The 18,832-nt window shown below is 46.9% G+C and overlaps 1 protein-coding gene across 1 annotated transcript in view; it reads left to right on the forward strand.

The window, feature by feature from the left end:
- CLIC6 (chloride intracellular channel 6) overlaps positions 1 to 18,212 on the forward strand; it is a gene marked incomplete at both ends in the record, with an annotated part of 40,974 nt that extends 22,762 nt beyond the window's left edge. Inside the window, 5 exons of the mRNA XM_082655015.1 lie at positions 9,965 to 10,074; positions 10,924 to 11,049; positions 11,652 to 11,758; positions 12,319 to 12,500; positions 18,051 to 18,212. Of these exons, the coding sequence (XP_082511141.1) occupies positions 9,965 to 10,074; positions 10,924 to 11,049; positions 11,652 to 11,758; positions 12,319 to 12,500; positions 18,051 to 18,212 (687 nt within the window). The remainder of the gene's footprint in view (positions 1 to 9,964; positions 10,075 to 10,923; positions 11,050 to 11,651; positions 11,759 to 12,318; positions 12,501 to 18,050) is intronic.
- Positions 18,213 to 18,832: the final 620 nt, after the last annotated feature.

Genomic DNA, 18,832 nt, shown 5'->3' on the forward strand with positions numbered 1-18,832 from the left:
GTGGTTTAACATGGGCTGGTACTCAGCCTCCGGAGTATCCACAAGGGAGGACAGTTTCTTTCTTTATCTGTTAATTAATTTAAATTAGTTTTTATTTATTTTTAAAATGTTTAATTGAGGTATACTTGACATACGTTATATTAGCTTTAGGTATACAACATAAAGATTCAATATTTGTGTATATTTGGAAATGATCACCCCAAGAAAGTGTAGCTAACATCCCTCACCACACAGTTATGACATTCTCTTCTTTCTTGTGGTGAGAACTTTTAAGATCTACTCTCTTAGCAACTTTCAAGTACAAAATACACTTTTATTAACTATAGTCACCATGCTGTACCTTACATCCCCAGGACTTATTTATTTTATAAATGGAAGTTTGTACCTTTTGACCCCCTTCACCCATTTCGCCTCCCCCTGCCCCGCTGGCAACCACCAATCTGTTCTCTGTAACTCTGAGCTTTGTTTTGTTTTAGATTCCACGTATAAATGAGATCATATGGTATTTGTCTTTTTCTGTCCTCAAATACCCTCAGAGTCTATCCATCTTGTCACTAATGGCAGGATTTCAATTTTTTAATAGCTTAATTATATTCCATTGTGTATATATACACCACATTTTCATTATCCATTCATCCACCAGTAGACACTTGGTTGTTTCCATATCTTGGTTATTATTGATAATGTACAGTGAACATGGGGGTGCATATATCTTTTTGAGTTAGTGTTTTTGGGTCTGTCACACCCAGAGCTGGGCAATTCTGGGGTACAGTTGCTACCTGAACTGTACCACCGATTTTAACTGCTTCTCTTTCCCGAAGGTGGCCTGACAGCCGGGAGGGGAAATGCCGTTCCTGTATTAGCTGGCTCTGTGCAATTTGGGGAGTTTGCCAGGCTTGTCTTAAATTCCCGCGTCCTTTCCTCACCCCAGAAGGCCTCAGCCTCTGTTCATCTGTTCTCCCTCCCGGGGAGATGAGAGTCCCAACTCCTCAGCATTCAGGAGATCAACTACCCAATCTGATCAATCGGTTATGTTCATCTGTGCTGTTGGTCTTCTGATGAAGGAGGAACAAAGCCCCACTTCTAGGTTACTAGGAGGTCGTTAATAATGTTTTTGACCCTCACAAAAAATAAAGCTCTCACCTGGGTGGACAGTAGGGTGACCAGCCGTGCCACCTTGCCTGAGACTTACTGGGGGGGTTGAGGGATTTCCGACTTTAAAAATCACAGTCGCAGGCAAACCGGGTCACCCAGCGATTGTCCTTTGGGGTGGGTGAAGAAAGCAACCCCAGGACAGGCAGGCTGGGGAGGGGATGGGACCGATAAGGCTGGGCTTGCTGATATCATCCTCAGGGGTGAGGCGTGGTTTCTCTGTGTTTAAAGGAACTCCTCGTGACAAGGAGCTTCTTAGAACTTTTGAGAACAGTGACCATTGGCTCCACAAGGTGAGTTTTCCTGGAGTGACTTCCGTGGGCCTGACTGTGCTGCCAGGGGAGCTGGAGGAAAATGAATGTGTCATGGGCACTGCCGGGGAAAAGACAGTTCATCACTGGCTCTACAGAGGCTGATGCGGTCCTCCCTGAAGGGATGGAACCAACAGAAAATAATTAGGAGACAGTTTGGTACTAAACCAGGCAGAGCCGACTGTATTGTCAGTGAACTTCAGAAAAAGCAAAAAGAAATGCCGACCAGAGAGTCATAGAAAAGGATACAGAGCTGGAAAAAGTCACTGACCTGACCTGAGCAGGAGTGAGGTGGTAGCAGGTGGATAAGGGGGATTTCAGGAAGGTGACGTGGGATATGTAAGGACAGCATTTAAGGGGAGTAACTAACTGGCTTGACAGGCAGGCATCTATTAGATGGTGGAGAGGAGGGGAGGGGGAGGGGGGGAAGGCAGAGGAGGGAAGGAGGGAGTCAGAAAGGAAGGGAAGGGGGAGGCAGGTGGGGGGAGGGAGGAAGGAGGGAGGGTGTAACAATGCTTCCGCATGTCAGGCATCGTTCGGTGTGTTTTCTCTTAACGTCTAATTCATTCTCACCCAACATGCAGGGGCAGGTAAAATTAACCTTATGGTGTAAATGAGCGAAGAGCTGTGCTGGAAGGTTAGGTACTCTGCCCCGGCCACACTGCTCGATAGCAATGTAGCTGGAATTTGCACTTGAGCAGCATTCCAGCAGAATGCGCTAAGGACAGTGGCGTCCGGGTTAACCTTATCCAGGATACGGGGAAAGATCGGAGGGGCTAGGAAGCCCAGGCAGAGAGAGCCGGCAGGAGGCTGCTGCAGGAATCTGGGTGGGAGGCTCGGAGACCCGGGCAAGAAGGATTTCAAAGGAGGAAGGCTGTGCTGGGGTCTGAGTGAAGTTCAGGAAAAGGGTGAGAGATCTGGTTTTCATCGTGAGGACCTGGAAAGAAGCTGGGCCCATTAACTGGATCCAGTTTACAAGAACTCGAGTGATCTTTGTTCACCTAATCCAGTTTGGGTTTGGGGGCAGGTTATTTATTAGTCTCTCTGTGCCTCCGTGTTCTCATCTGTAAAATGGAAGTTGAAATAGGACATCTTACTCTCCAATGGAGTTGGAGAGGATTGACTCTGATCACGTCCATAAATAGTTTGGAAGGGTACTTGAAATCAGAGTTGGTCTTCAAGAGGTGTTAGTTTTTAAAAATCACCTTCAAAATCGCTGATTTGGGAGGACATTTTCTTCAAAAACATTCTTATTGGACAAGGAAGAGATGGGATGGCTTGTTTCTCCCCCAGTTAGTTAGCATAGCCTTTCTCCACGTGAATCTGCAATTCCAGCGTGTTGAACGCCAAGTCCTGATGGAAGAGTGGTTGCTTTCTTCTCTCATTACACGGAACCCACTCTCCCCCAGGTGATCACAAAAGACAGAGGCCTTTGGTGTCACTTCTTGAAAAGTAAGCAGCTTCCCTGGGCTTGTCAACCCTGCCATCGGTCAGGTGCACCCAGTCCTCCTGATGCCCTTTCCTCTGGACTTTTCCCCAAGAGGTCTGTGTAACTCCCAGACACGAATGCCAGGCCAGGGCCCTCCTATTTTGCCTCCTGGCTAAAGATCTGTTTGCTTTTGCAATTAAGAAAAAGACTTCAGTTGTTAATTTTCACTTGGAATAGATACAGGAGGTGTTAGGTTTTTTGGGGGAAAAAAAAATCAGTGCTCCTTTAAGGCCTATACGGTTTGGCATGAAAATCACACTAATTGAACCTTGTTAAAAAGTACCCTAAGTCCCATAATTGTCTGTTCTGGGGCTCTCAGATTTGGAAGAGTAACGATGATGATGGAATAGCTGCCTTTATTGGGTGCCCAGGAGACTCAAGCGTATCACACAGAGATCTTACAAGGCATAGGGATTTTTATCCCTATTTTTTAAATGGAGAAACTGAGGCTCAGGGAGAACAAATGAATTGCCCGAGGCCACTCGATTAGTAAGTAGTGGGGCCCAAGTTCACACTGGCTTTCCCTGGCCCCGTACCCATTCCCCTGGACCATGTTGTCTCCAAGAGACCTCATGTTGCTCAAAATGGAAACTTCAATGTGTCTGGCAAGTGGAAAGAATTATACGTTTTTTTCAACTTACAGATTATTCAAAATCAGGAAGTCTCTGGGGCTTCCCTGGTGGCGCAGTAGTTAAGAGTCCGCCTGCAGATGCAGGGGACACGGGTTTGTGCCCCGGTCCGGGAAGATCCCACATGCCGCGGAGCGGCTGGGCCCGTGAGCCATGGCCGCTGAGCCTGCGCGTCCAGAGCCTGTGCTCTCACAACAGTGAGAGACCCGCGAACCGTAAAAAAAAAAAAAAAAAAAAATCAGGAAGTGTCTGACTGATTTAAATACCGCATTTTAAGTCAAACCGCTAGTCCAGAAGGCTTGGGGGAGACTTTGCTGCCCATGACTTGGGCCCTTTGGGCTCTCTCAACCATCCCCCCTCCCTCCCTCCTCTCCTCTCCTCCATCTCCATCCCCCTCCCCTCCCCTCCCCTGCCTCCACCTCTTCCCCTCCCCCTCGCTCCTGCCCACCTTCTGTTCTTTTCCCTCCAGTTGGATGCCACTCTCCTTGGGTGATCTCTTAGTAGTGAGAAGTTGTGAGCTTCTAAAAGGGAAAAGTTCACGGACATTGGCCCAGCAAAGAAAGAGGAGAGAGGCCCAGGGAGGCACTTTCTGAAGTGGACCAGGCTCCAGGCGCATGGGAGCAACAGGGTTCAGGCCCTTAGTCATGCTTGGAGTGTTTACTGTGTGCCAGGAACTCCGCCAGGGCCGGCAGGAGCCGCCCGGATGAAGGAAGATGGGTCCCGGGCTCCAGACCTGTGTCGAGGGTTAGGGACATCCTGGCCTTCCTGCCTGCTTCCACATGGGAGCAAGAAAAGACCCAGGAGGAGTGTCCCCCACCTGTCCCACAGGCCTTGTCGCTGGGTTGGGACAGTTTCCCTGGTCCTGACCTGCTCCAAATGGCAGGCGGACATGGTGGGTGCAGGCTGGGGGGTACGTGCGCAGACACTGCACCCACATTTCTCTTTACAAGCACTAGCTACTCCAGTGCCCTGAACTCATGGTGGTCCCCCTCCCGTCCTCCTGGGGTTGAGTTTAGAGCACACACATTCAACGAGAGGTGCTCATGCAACCCTGACGTCATCTGTAAAGAGGCGTGTGCATGGGAAGGACAGCATCTGTGGACTGGGGGTGCTGGCTGACTGCCCAGCTTGGAGGCCGGATCTCTGTGCTTGGCCGTGCTGGGCAGTTTCCATCGCCAGGCCCCAAAGCACGCGAGACTGTCGTGCTTTCTGCAAAGGACCCAGGAGGAATTCAGGGAAATGTGTAGGTGGGGCTCGGAGGGCGGGAGTCGGTCCCACCTGGTTGGCTGCAGCTGTTTCTCTCTGGCTGTGCTGTGTCCCGCCTTCAGCCGGACCAGCTGCCAACAGAGGAGCATTCTGGCCGGCCCTTTGGACCACATTGTTCTTCCTGGGGAAGGACTGATTCGGGTGGCTGCCCGTGGCCTCCCACGCCAAACTGTCTTCTGACTCTGGCCTCCTCAGATCAGCTACTGATTTCATTCAGCCTCGAGTCCCTCCAGATCATTGGAAACACACGGCCCATTATTACTCACCAGTTTTCTCTGGGTCCCTGGGATGGAGCCAGCCAAATTAGCTCTTTGCCCCCAGATCCCTCCTGCTTTTCTGCAGGGACAGGAACACTCCCCCGCACACAGGATGGACATCCTACCTCCTTGGTTGAAAGCCAGTTCTCAGAAAGGGGACAATTAGAATATTTCCAATTTATTGCCTCTTCCTTTATCCTCCCTCCATCCGCAAATCACTTTTTCATGACATTTACATAGAGTAGGGACAAATGCTTCCTTCTCAGAATGTGTTTACCATTTAGGCCCTCATGGAATTTTCTAGAGAGAAGGTAGGGACCAGAAAGAAGGTGGGGAATCAGGTGGTGGGTGCATGACCTGTTCTGGTGGGAAGGTCAGAGAGGGGTGCTAGGGAGCCACCAGGAGTATCTTGAGGGGGTCATCACCCCTTGGTCAGGTCTGGCGGGGGTGGGGGTGGGCGGGTCCCTCAAAGGGAGTGGCGAGTGGGAGTCATTTTAGTGGAAGGTGTGGTGGGTGGTCCCCTTCCGTGTAACTACAGACCAGCCCTGGAAAGGTCGTCTGGCGGAAACCGAAAGCACTGAGAGGAAATTTAAAAAAATGCTCCCCACTGATTCTAAATGGAGTGAGCGTGCAGAGAGTAGGTGGGAGAGGCTCTGATCTGAGGAGGATCTGCTGACCTTTGTAGCGACATTTGGACCTTTACACCTCAGGCCGTGAGTGGGGACCCAGCAGAATCACCAACGTTCTTGAACGCCACTGCTGGGCTCAGTGGCGAACGGAATTTCTCAGAACGTGTCAGAGGCACCAGTGTTTTTCTTTTGAGAATGACCGTCATCGTAGGTGCTCAACAAAGTTGCATTTGAAAGGCAGACCTCCAAATCCAGGTTATCCAAGTGCCTGGGTCTTCACTGGAAACAAAAGACACTCTGATCTCTTAAACTGCCTCATTTGATTTTAATCAGAAGTGTATACATACAGAATTTCCCCGTAGGTTGAGAGCTCTGCTGAGAAATCTTAGCCCAGAGTGTAATTAGCCTGAGAGAATTAGCGGCATCAGAAAATAAAACTGCATACGATAAAACGTCCCGATTATGGCAACAGTGTTGGTTATTCACCCCTGATGTCTATGTGTGTACCCCATCATCTTGTCTGGTGATGACTGTGACCAGAGTGACACTCTCCCATTGTTGCCCAATAATGGGCAGTGGAGATGGTATATCTTTGCCTTTTGCTAGCACATCCCAGCACTGAAGCACATTAAAGTAATACAATCAGGCAGCGAGGCGTCCTAGTCCCTCCCACCATGTTCCCGTAACCCCCACATGTACAACAGGCTGAGACAGCAAAAAAATTTATTTTAGAGCAATTTAAGATGAGGCAACACTGGTTATGTAAATCCTGTTTTATGGGCAGTCGTGGCAGCTGGCTAATTCTTCTAAACTGCCTAACAGCCTTCAGTCCAGCAGCTGCGCTGGCTTGGAACAATTCTGTTTGAAGGCCACACGGGGGGAAATGTACAATCATGGCTTTTATCACGATCTTCTGGGCTGTGGGCGCTATGGCTGTGCAGACCGTTGTCCCACCTTCCTGGCACCCATGTTAAGGACCAGTTGCAGTTCTGGGAAGGAGCCTGTTAAGAAGGCTAAGTTTTGATGGAGTGGATGACACAGGCCATTGGTATATTTTAAAATATGAATTGCTCCTACCCCCTTTTTATTTCTTCTAAAGGGATAGCTGCCAGGACTCAGGAAAAGGTGAGAGCAATTACAAGGGAAAACACTGGCTTGAGTTTGAGACCGTGAAAGAGACAGAGTGAGGCAGAGAGACCCGTGCAGAGTAATTATTCTCCAGATGCTGCTGTCCCAGGCACAGGGTTCTTGGTCAAGGTGAGTTTCATCAAGAAGCCCGGTGAAGAACACCTGGGCTCAGCGGGGATCTTGCTGAATTCAGAATGAGTTATTCCAGGATTTCCAAGGTCAGAGACACAAGGCAGAAGGAGAAGAACAATTGCCCCACTCTGAAGAACTTATCTCAGACTTTGCTGAGCTTAGTGTAACTACTATAAAAATAAGAGGTTTAAAAGCTGCAGAACAAGTCAGGACTGGCCAAACTATGTGCCTTTGTGTCCCAGCGCTTTCATCCCCCCTTGGCCCCCTTCTTTGGCATGACTCTGCCCAAACCTACAGTGGTTAAGAAGGCACCATGCTTTAGGAGGGCTCCCCAGCAGGAAGCCGCTGGGAGTTTTATGTAACTCAGCTCTGCGCTGTTTCTTTTTCCAGGACAGAGCCGAGGACGAGACAGGGCAGCCTTCAAAATGGCCATAAGGCTATGGGACCAGGTGGCCAGGGGGCCGCCTGCAGGGCAGTTGTGATGACTACTTGGATGCTTGGGTCCTAGCTATGCACCTCCCCCACCCCTCAAGCTCCAGCAACTTCAGACTCCAGCTGGGGGAATTCTCAGCCCTTCCCTCTACTGGGGGGGGGGGGAAGGGAGAGCTGGAGGGGTTGGAGGGGGTGAAGCAAGTACCCAGAGCTTAGGGGTCTCTGAAGTCACTTATCTGAATCTGTTGGTGCCTCTTCAGGTGTATTAAGTTCACCCTTTATCTTTACACTTATGCAGCTGTTTTTATCAACTAGGAGGTCTTGCAAGTCTTCTTATCAACAGATCATCCAACTGGGGGGTTTGAACCGTTCTGTCCTATGCATTGATCATAACACTGGGCCAGCCTACCCTCTTGTCCAGGGTGGGGCTGAGACCACTGACCACAGGCATCACATCACCTTGGGGGAGCTTGTTAAAAATTCAGATCCCTGGACCCCATGCAAGACCCACTGAATCTGACTCTGTATTTTTAAAATTAATATTTCTGCTTCTTTTTTGTATTAAAATATAACATGCAGTGAAGGAAACAAACCTTAACTAAGACTTAGTCAATTCAGTATACCCACCGCGTAGCCACCACACAGCTCAAGCTGTAGAATGTTGCCACCACCCAGAAGCCTCCCTCTCAGCCTTTCCAGACAATACCTAGCTTCCAAAGGCAACTGCTCTTCTGATTCCCGTCACATAGAGAAGTTTGCCTGTGTTTGAACTTCATTGAATTATGCATTGAATTATGCAGGACTCTTTTGAGTCTGGTTTCTTTCCCTCCACATTATGTATGTGAGATTCATCCACATCGTGGCTTGTAGTAATAGCTAATTTTTTCCACTGTGGCGTCTTGTCCTACCATATGAATGTACTATCATTTATGTATTCATTCTATTCTTCATGGTGTCTGAGTCGTTTTCAGGTTTCGGTTATTACACTAAAGCTGCTAAGAACATGCATATAAGTGCTTTTTGTGTTCCTAAGCACTATTTCTGTTGGGAGTGGAATAGCTGTGTCATAGCATAAATGCATATTTATCTTGGGTAGATAATTGCCAAACAGTTTTCCAGAGTAGTTGTAGCAGTTTGCACTCTCACTGGCAATGGATGGGAATTCAGTTGCTCTGCATTCCTGTCTGCACTTGATATTGTCCGATCTTTTCACTTTAGCCATTCTGTAGGTGTGTAGTGGAATCTATTTGTGGTTGTAACGTGCATTGCCCTACTGGCTAGTGATGCTAAGAGTGTTTTCATGTGCTTATTGACCATTTGGATTTTGTCTTTTGTGAAGAGGCTGATCAAGTCTTTTTAACATTGGGTCTGGGGTCTCTTATACTCTCCTTTTATAGGGACATCTTGTTATTAACAACCTCTCCGGGTGACTTCGGAACCTAATGCCAGAGAAGCACCTCTGAAGTTCTCTTTAAGTTGTCCAGTTTTCTTAAGGCATCATTTTCCTTTCTTCAATTCCCAAACCACAGCTCACCTTCTGCCTTGTGTCCTTCTGTTATTCAGGTTATAGATTCACTGCTTTCCTCTCAACTTTCCTTGAACTGCATGTGGCAGAAATGGACTTCCTGGATTAAATATGGCTGTGTTTCTGTCATTGCAGTCTGTCTGAGTCTCCTGGTCTTTCCGTCAGCATTTTGTTCTCACTGTAACCTTGCCAGAGACGCATGGGGTGGAGAAAGATGGGAAGAGAAAGAAGAGTGTGGGAACTCCCCCAGGAGGATGAAGCCCCACGGCTCCCCTCTCTTCTCCAACGCCTGCCTTTCTCCTCTCCCAGGAGCCCACAGGAAGGAGGATGTCTGTTCAGTAATTTTCTGTGCCTGTGTCTCAGGGATGTGTGTGTGTGGATGTGACCTGCTTAGGTCATCAGGGAGGCACTGTTTCCTATCCTTCCACCCTCAATGTCTACTGTGCAACAATCTACCATCTAAGTACAAATGCTCCCCAACGGATGAGGGGACCTAAAATTTTTTACAGTGTCCGGGGGTCTAAGAACTCGTATAATCCAGCCTTCATTCTAGAGATGAAAATAGTAGAGAATACTGGGGATGGTGTCTCCGTGGGAGAACCTGCTGGTCTGTTTTCACACATGATCATCCTGGAAAGAGAGGTGTGTTCCTTCTGAAGGGGATCGAGAGATGGAGGGAGGGAAAGAGCATGTTTTCCTTTTTTGCCTTTAGTAGCAAAGGGGCTTCCCTCTTGCCACTCTTTGCCTCTGTGTACTGCTATTCAGAGGCCCAGCGTGGCAGGAAGTGGTGAGGTGTGGGAAGGAGAACAGAAAATGCTCAGTGAGTGCATGTGTGTCCTCCCTTCCCCTCCCCAGCTCCCACTTGGAGGCTGGTGGAGGGGGCCTCAGAAGGCTATTTACAGTATCATCACCATTAACGAAAATTCATCATGGTTTTGTGTGCATTGCATAGCAGAGTCTGGCATTTCTAACTGTGAGACTGGCTCTGATAAGGATTTCTTTTTCCATTTGTAGGCTGGTTGTGATGGTGAGAGTATTGGAAATTGCCCATTTTCTCAGCGTATCTTTATGATTCTCTGGCTAAAGGGCGTTATATTTAATGTGACAACGGTGGACTTGAAAAGGTACGACAGGGTTTCTGCAGTATTTAAATAACTGTACCTAATTCCCTACACACACACACACACACACACACAGATGGAGACACACACACAGAGACAGACACACACACAGACACACACAGGCATACAAACAGACACACATGCAGGCACACAGAGACACAGACACAGAGGCACACATCGACACACACACACAAACACACACACACTTCTAGGACCCATGGGCGATATTGCAGGCACATCCACCCCGGGTCAGGACCCTTGATTGAAGCGGGAGTAGTGTGGGCCACACAGTAATTACAGAACGGGATCAGACGTAATCCAGGAAGAGTGGGGGTTGAGGGTGCGCCATGAAGAGCCTGCTCTGCCAGTTACCGGTCAGCTGTGAACCTCTCAAAAGCCTGTCCGAGGGCTTCCCTGGTGGCGCAGTGGTTGGGAGTCCGCCTGCCGGTGCAGGGGACGCGGGTTCGTGTCCCGGTCCAGGAAGGTCCCACATGCCGCGGAGCGGCTGGGCCCGTGAGCCATGGCCGCTGAGCCTGCGCGTCCGGAGCCTGTGCTCCGCAACGGGAGAGGCCACAACAGTGAGAGGCCCGCGTACCGCAAAGAAACAAACAAACAAAAAAACCCAGCCTGTCCGAGCACCACTCCTGGCTGGTAACGCTGGGGAGAGTTAACGTTTCACCTCCGTCTCCAGATAAAGGGCCACACTTTCCTCGCCAGTAGGACAGTTTGTAAACCCACAATCGCCTTTGAAATTCTCAAGGGTGGTTTCTCTTAAACTGGGGAGGACACAGTTCAGCCTTGGAAATGATCCAAACAGTGGCGCTACCAACGCTGCCCTTCCCTCCCACCCAGGAAACCCGCGGACCTGCAGAACCTGGCTCCCGGCACCAACCCGCCTTTCATGACTTTTGATGGTGAGGTCAAGACGGACGTGAATAAGATCGAGGAGTTCCTAGAGGAGAAGTTAGCCCCCCCAAGGTGGGCCTCATCAAAACCCGTGTTCACCACTCGCTTGTCACTTCTCCCCGTTCACAGACAATTCCGTGTGTTGGTTTTCTCTGGCCACGGTACCTACTTCCCGAGTTGTACCTGTGACGTGCCACAGAAGGCACAGCGAGATTAGAAACGCTGAGCTTAGGTGGCTCGAATTTCTTTGCTCCGCACCTGCGGTTTGGCAATTAGGGGTTGACGGCAGGAAGTGGGGAGGAAGTAGGCCGATGTCACGTGGGTGGGTCGCTTCTGCTGGAAGGTAAGGAGCGGGTGTTAGCACGCAGCATCACAGCGGGCTGGACCTGGAAGGGAACCTTCTAGTCCATTACCTCTATTTCAGGAGGGAGGGAACTAGACCAGTAAGGCCAGGTGGGGCCCCGCGTTCCAGGGTGAGAAGAGTCCGTCCAGTGCTTTTCCCCTGGACGGCGTTGCTCTCAACTTTGAAGATGGAAAGATTAGGCAAACATTCAAGGGGCAGTTTTCATGTTTATATCCACTCAGAGAAAGTCACTTCCTCCCCCTGCCTCACATCGTATTCTCCTAACTCAAACGTGGCTGATCTGTGATCCTCTCATTTTGAATTTTTCAAGGTACCCTAAGCTGGGGACCCAACACGCTGAATCTAACTCTGCTGGAAATGATGTGTTTGCCAAGTTCTCAGCATTTATTAAAAACACCAAGAAGGATGCAAACGAGAGTGAGTCCCTCCCATCTTCCTGTTTTCTGCTTTCTACTTGGACCTCCGCTCCGCCTCTAGTGTGGCTTCTTATAAGATCTTGGGAATTCTGACTCGTTTCACAGTGGGGAGGGACCTGTACATAGAAGTGAGGAAAAAGTACCTCTGACCTTGACACATGGGTTTCAAGAGATTGAGTGCTTCTTCTAGAGGCGGGGAGCCCAGAAAACCACATTTTTAGGGGAGAATAATCACCACCAGGGATTCCTTGCCGCACCATGGGACTCAGTATGAACGAAGCTTCTACTGCTGCTTACTTCATTATGTGATTTCCATAAAGATTTTTGAAGAAATGAATGAGTTCTAGAAGTAGCAGTGTTGTCTAGATGGCAGAATTACTTTCCAGGGAGAAGTGAGTCCTTTATTCAGATCTCATAAATCCACTTCTCTCTTTCCCAAGTCTCCAATGCTCACTGGCCGTGTCTCGGGAAGGAAGGGACAAACTCCTTCTTCGGTATCTAGAGAGAGGTGACCCTAACTCCCATGGCTCACGTTAGTCATTTTCTGCCCTTCTGTTTTAGTTTACGAAAGGAACCTCTTAAAGGCCCTGAAGAAGCTGGATAATTATCTAAACAGTCCTCTGCCTGATGAAATAGACGCCTACAGCACCGAGGAAGTTACTGTTTCTGGAAGGAAGTTCCTGGATGGGGATGAACTCACGCTCGCCGACTGTAACCTCTTACCCAAGCTCCACATTATTAAGGTTTGTCCTTCCTCTTACCTCAGGTGCTGAATACATGAATGGGGCTTTGTTTCATTTTGTTTTCACTTGTGTTTTTGCCAGACATCGAAACGATCTAAAATGCGGACTCTTGCATTTAAAAATCTAGCTTGTTTCTGTTTGGGGCAGGCAAGCGCCAGGTTTCAGATCTGTGGATGACATTCTCAGCTGGTCCTCAGAGGTTCTCAAGAAGCATCTGAGAACGTGGCTCCCATCCTTCCATCCTCACTGCTTCTCTTTTTGAGTCTCACCCCCAGAGCCTAAAGAAAAGCTATGTGAAAGCAACTTGAGGGAATACATTGATTATACCTGGTGTTTCATGAAGCTCCAGGATTGGAGATGGTGTGTGGAATCTGCTAGTATTAAAATGTGAACTTGGGGAATTCCCTGGCTGTCCAGTGGTTAAGACTTGGTGCCCTCACTGTGGTGGCCCAGGTTCAGCCCCTGGTTGGGGAACTAAGATCCTGCAAGCCGAGTGGCCAAAACAAAACAAACAAATAAACAAACAAACAAAACAAAACAAAAAAAAATGAGCCAACCTGGAAAAAAAAAAGTGAATTCAGTCAATTGTTGGTGATGGGCAGGGTAAGCCTAGCCCTGTCTAGGGACAAGAGGGCGTTGGTTCCTATCACCGACCCCTACAGCTGGGGAGCAGCTGACAGCTCCTTGGCTGGACCTCTGCCAGGTTTGGCATCCTGTCTTCCCAGGTGGTTGACTTGGACTTGTGACAAGTCCACACTTGGACTCCTTAGTTATGGCTGCTCTCAGAAGTGCCCCAGCCTGTCTATCACTTACAGGTGTTAGTTGTTATTATCATTATCACTGTTGATATGTCCTTGGTCCTCAGTAGCCTCAGATGCCCCAGGAAGAAACTCAACCCCTGTTCTGGGGCATCTTTATTATTCAAATCCTACCAGCTCCAGAGCTAGGTCCTTGGTATAAGCATAGGGGAGATGGGAGAGAAGACACAGGGAAATACAAGTCAAGGACCCTGTGTTCTAATAACACATTTAATTAGCACTTAGAAATTTACAAATTAGGTTCACACAGTCTGTGGCATTGATGTCCTGGGGGCTACTAGCCACCCCTGGTTACTGCAAGTCATTCCCTTGCCTTTCTCTTCCTTCCCTACTCCATCCCAGTCCTTGCTACATTTTTCTTCTTTCTTCTGTCTTCCTTGTTGCGCTCAGAGGGTACCAACTTGAAATTCCAGCCTTGAAGACACCGTTGATCCTGTAAGTGAATGTTCGTTTCCGTAGCTGTGCCAGTCCTCTGACACTTAAAATTAGCGAAAGCATCTCAACCCCTCAAACCTGCTACATTGGGGATATTCTAAATTGGACATTTGGGAGCCATTTTCCAACGAGTTATTTATGTAGTTTGTGTTTGGTTTAGTCCCTTTACTGAATGTATTCTAATCATTGCTATGACCAGTGCGGCATGACAGAAGCACATGGAGGTTAGAGAAGGAAAGAGAAATACACACACACACACACACACACACACACACAATTGCCACTTATTTAGCCCCTATAAAAAAAGAGAGTTTAAAATGTCAGTAGAGGGGGTAAACTTCAGAGTAAAATAAAGCAGTCCAGGGCTCCAATATAAGACCTAACTGCAAAATCTTCAAAGCCAGTTAGCACTCAAAATACCAAGCAGCTCAGTAATCTTCCAGGATGGAGCATTTCTGAAAGGAAATGAGAATCAGTGTGAAGGAATTTATGGTAAAAAGATGAGAGAATAGAGGAATTTATCATCTATTCCCTTCCTGAAACCCAGCAAAAACATTATGAAGGACTAAAGCATTATCTCCACCTTTTATAAAACTAGACTTAGAAACTTCAGCCAGTGTGAGAGCTCACAGAGCCTAGGCATGCTTCTCTAGATCTTCAGCAAGGTTCAGATGTCCCTAAAAGTAAATATTACAGCCCTGAAATGCCCAACCCAGACTTCTTTGTTTGAGGACAGGGCATGGAGTGGGCCACGAGAGAGGCAGGACCATCCCTACAGAGCTGAGATCTCTGTGGAGGCAGAGTTGAAGGCGGAACTGTTCAGAGGCGCCATCTGTAGGTTCACCACCGTCCTCTAATGCAAAGGTACAGGGAGGGGAGGTGAAGACAAGTGGCATTCTGCTTTGTGACTGCTGAGCGGAGAAAAGAAACAAGCTCTGTACAAGTCAAAAGAAAGACTGTAAATTATCTGAGCTCCACTTTTAGCCATGGTGACCGCTTCCTAATCTGTGAGCCTCAGAGTGGAGGATGCACTAACCTTGACTCTGACCCTGACTGTAGCCCTAACCCCTAACGTGTCCCTGGGACAGAGTATAGAGCAGTGTTTGATGAGCGGGTATTTGGGGGTAAAATCCATATTGGTCTACCTGCTGCGCTGCCTCACTCCCTTTGCCCACCACACTGTTTTTAAACAAATGGTAGGTCCAATAGATCCGCCCATTAAAAGATGGTTAATAACCAGAAAGAATCCAAGTGGGATTTCTATGTGAACAGAGATGATCCAAAAGGAGGGGGGAAAGGTTAAAGAAAGAACAAAAGAGGAAAAGGCAGATGAGAAACACGTATCTGATAAAGGTTGCTCCAGGAAACCAAAGAATTTTTCAGACAGATACTTCTCTGTGGCCTCAAAAAACTGAAAGAGAACCTTTGGTGAAAATGCTCAAAGACAAGTCACAAGGTACCAAAACATATAATGTCACAAGGAAGATGAGAATCAAGCTGGTAGAACTAAAAAACACGCTTAAAGAAAATAATTTCAGAAACAAAAGTGATGTTAGAAGTAGCAAGAAGTGGAAAAAGACATTGCAGAAATTCATCAGACATCAGAGGATGGGCCTGAGAAGATTATCCCAAATCGGATGGAGAAGAAGCACGAGGTAAAGGGTCATTAACGAGACCCCATAATCAGAAAAAAGAGAACAGGAAAGAAAAAAGAGAGAAAAAGAAGGCTCAAAGGTAAATTATTTTGAACTAAAGGATGACCTGAACCTTTAGTTTAACATGCCATGATTAGAAAAATATTGCCCAGAACAATCAACACACTATCACATATTTGGTAAATTACTGAACTTTGAGGATAAAAAAGAACCCTTTGGGTGTCTAGATGATGATGATGATGATGATGGTGATGATGGTAATAATAATAATAATAGTAATAACAGTAATAAAAGATAAAACCACCTACACAAGGAGGGAATTCAGACTAGCCTCATATGTCTCTAGGACCACATTAAAACCCAGGAAACAGTGGTTTAATAGTTAAAGGATTAAAAGAAAGGATGTGTGATGTAAGAATTTTATATCCTTGTAAATTGTTGTTTTTACCTAGACTTCTGGTTTCAATGAAATAAGCACTCCTGAGCCAATTTAAAAAATAAAATTGCTATATAATGAAATAATAAAAAATGATAATAAAATAAGAATCCAGGAACAGAGAAGGTGTGTGATATAGAAGGATTGATGCTAAACATAGAACCTATTTAAATCTAAAACCAGAACTAGCCTAAACAGCAGTGGGAACTCTAGCTACTGGAAAGAAACAGAATATAGTAAACTTGGATGTTTTACACCATTGAAAGGAGGGTAAGGGAGCAGGAAAGAAAAGAAGTGTAGGTATACTAATTTCCTCATTTGTCATTATCAGGAGTAAGTAGAGATCATCTAAAGTTGATAAATCAAGAAATAAAGAATTCTTATTATTTAAAGTTATAGAAGAAACCACTGGTAGAGTTAAAACAGACCATAAACCTTCTAAACCACCAGAAAGGGAAACACATACACACACATGAACACAAAAATACTCACAGGAAGTTGGAAAACAAAGTATTACATTCATAAGATATAATACAAATACAAGCTTATGTCTATGAAAGGCATATAGATAACAAACTCACTCAGAAATGCTAAAATAAAAAGAGGGGCAAAGCTAAGCCAGGCAAGTGCAAACGAAAGGAAAGCAGAATTCTTGACATCAACATCAGGAAGTTTGAATTCAGGCAGAAGATGTTAATTTAGGAGGCTCTCTGAAAGTTCTGTGGTCTTGTTTTACTGCATCAGTAGCTCCTGGCCTCCAAAATCAGAGAAATAAGTCCCGAAGTTCTTCTTCTTTATTTTTATTTATTTATTTTTCCGGTACGCGGGCCTCTCACTGCTGTGGCCTCTCCCGTTGCGGAGCACAGGCTCCAGACGCGCAGGCTCAGCGGCCATGGCTCACGGGCCCAGCCGCTCCGCGGCATGTGGGATCTTCCCGGACCGGGGCACGAACCCGCGCCCCCTGCATCGCCAGGCGGACTCTCAACCACTGCGCCACCAGGGAAGCCCCCAAAGATCTTCTAATTGGTGATACATTCCATGCTCACGCCATCCAAACGTCCCAGGAGCCAATGCAATGGAAAGGAACAAAGCAGAATGGGCCGTTGTAACCCTGGGTCCTTGTTATGGGATGAATCATGTCCCCCCAAATTTATATGTTCAAGTCCTAACTCCCAGTACCTCAGAACGTGACCTTATTTGGAAACAGGGTCTTTGCAGATATTATTAGTTAGGGTGAGTAGGATGGGCCCCCTAACCCAACATGACTGGTGTCCTTATAAAAGGGAATTTGGACACAGACACACCAGCACAGGGAAAATGCCATGTGAAGATTGGAGCTGTGCTCCCACAAGCCAGAACCTGGGGGAGGGACCTGGAACAGGTCCTTCCCCAGAGCCTTCAGAGGGAGACTGGCTCTCCTGACACCTTGATCTTGGACTTCTGGCCTCCAGGACAGTGAGAGAAGAAATTTCTGTTGTTCCAAGCCACCCAAGCTTGTAGTGCTTTGTTAAGGCAACTCCAGGAAACTCATACTATCTCCAACAGTATACACCCTCCTTTGTGATGAATTCCCCAACGGTACCCTTCCAGCCAGAGGAAACATCTCACATCATTGTGTTTTCATGATGTTCATTCTCAGCTACCCTGTCCGTACATCCACTATTTCCACGAGAATAAGAATAAGGATTTTTTGCACACGGTAGACCCACAGTGAAATGATCCTGTCAGGGGCAGAAGGATAGAAATCCACAGGAGTAACATACACAGCTGTTTGGGATTTCAGGAGGTGAGGCTCAGCAGATAGGAAAAAGAGAGGGCACTCCACGGTGATCCTGGCACAATCTAAACTGAAGATCCAACATGGACCTCAGGCACCAGATAACACAGCAGCAGAACACAGGGAGAGACAACTTCCAGCAACACAAAGAGAAATCCACTGGAGTGCGGAGCAAATTCATGCCAGTGCATCACAAGGACTGTGTGATACATTGGTGGGCACGGTTGTGTAGCGCCTCTGTTTTGAGTCCCACGCTCAGTATGCCCCGTGCAAACTCAAAATGCACCTCCAAGCAGCCCAAACGGCTGTAGGACGACATGGCAACTTGAGAAGCAGAATATATTACACGCCTCAAAAGAATGGATTGTCTGATCTAACTGCCTATGTTGGTGGGTTGTCCCTTTCTGACTATTTCCTCTTCATTTTCAGATTGTGGCCAAGAGGTACAGAGATTTTGAATTTCCTTCTGAAATGACTGGCATCTGGAGATACTTGAACAACGCGTATGCTAGGGATGAGTTCACAAACACGTGTCCAGCCAACCAGGAGATAGAACACGCATATTCGGATGTCGCAAAAAGAATGAAGTGAAGTCGGGGTGTTTTCTGTCTCATCTCGGTCGTATGAGCTAGACTATGAAAAGACTGTGTCCTTTGTGTTTCCCTCCCAATAACCATCCTTTGCAAAATAATGCCCATATTTTAACAGTGCACAGGCCATAGCGTGATCCACTCAACACCAAATGATACAGAGTCTTGTAATTTGTCAACTCGTGTATCTGAATAATACCAGTATCTGTTGTTATACACACCAATTATCCAGTTTATATTCATCTATGTCTTTAACATTCTGGGAGCTGCAGCACGTGCCCTGAATATCTGTAATCTACGATATTTAGGGCATGTGTTTTGCAGTTTAAGTTTCAAAGCAAACAAGGTTCGGTTCAATTCCGCCTTTATTTAAAAAATTGTATCTGTCTCTGATCGTTTTTAATCATGCATAGCCTATGTTTTTCTGCTCTAAAATAGTAGTTTAATTTTTTTCAGAACGAAAACTTTGTTTTTGTAATTACAAAGTACACGCTTATTTTAATATTTTAAAACAATGTCAGAGGGTATAAAGAAGAAAGAAAAAAAATCACCTAAACTTTCACTACACTTAGATAACTCCTGATAACTTATTGGTGAACATCTTCCAAATCCTCAGACTCT

The sequence above is a fragment of the Grampus griseus genome, assembly GCF_964374135.1.
Source record: "Grampus griseus genome assembly, chromosome: 5".
In the NCBI taxonomy this organism is placed as follows: Eukaryota; Metazoa; Chordata; class Mammalia; order Artiodactyla; family Delphinidae; genus Grampus; species Grampus griseus.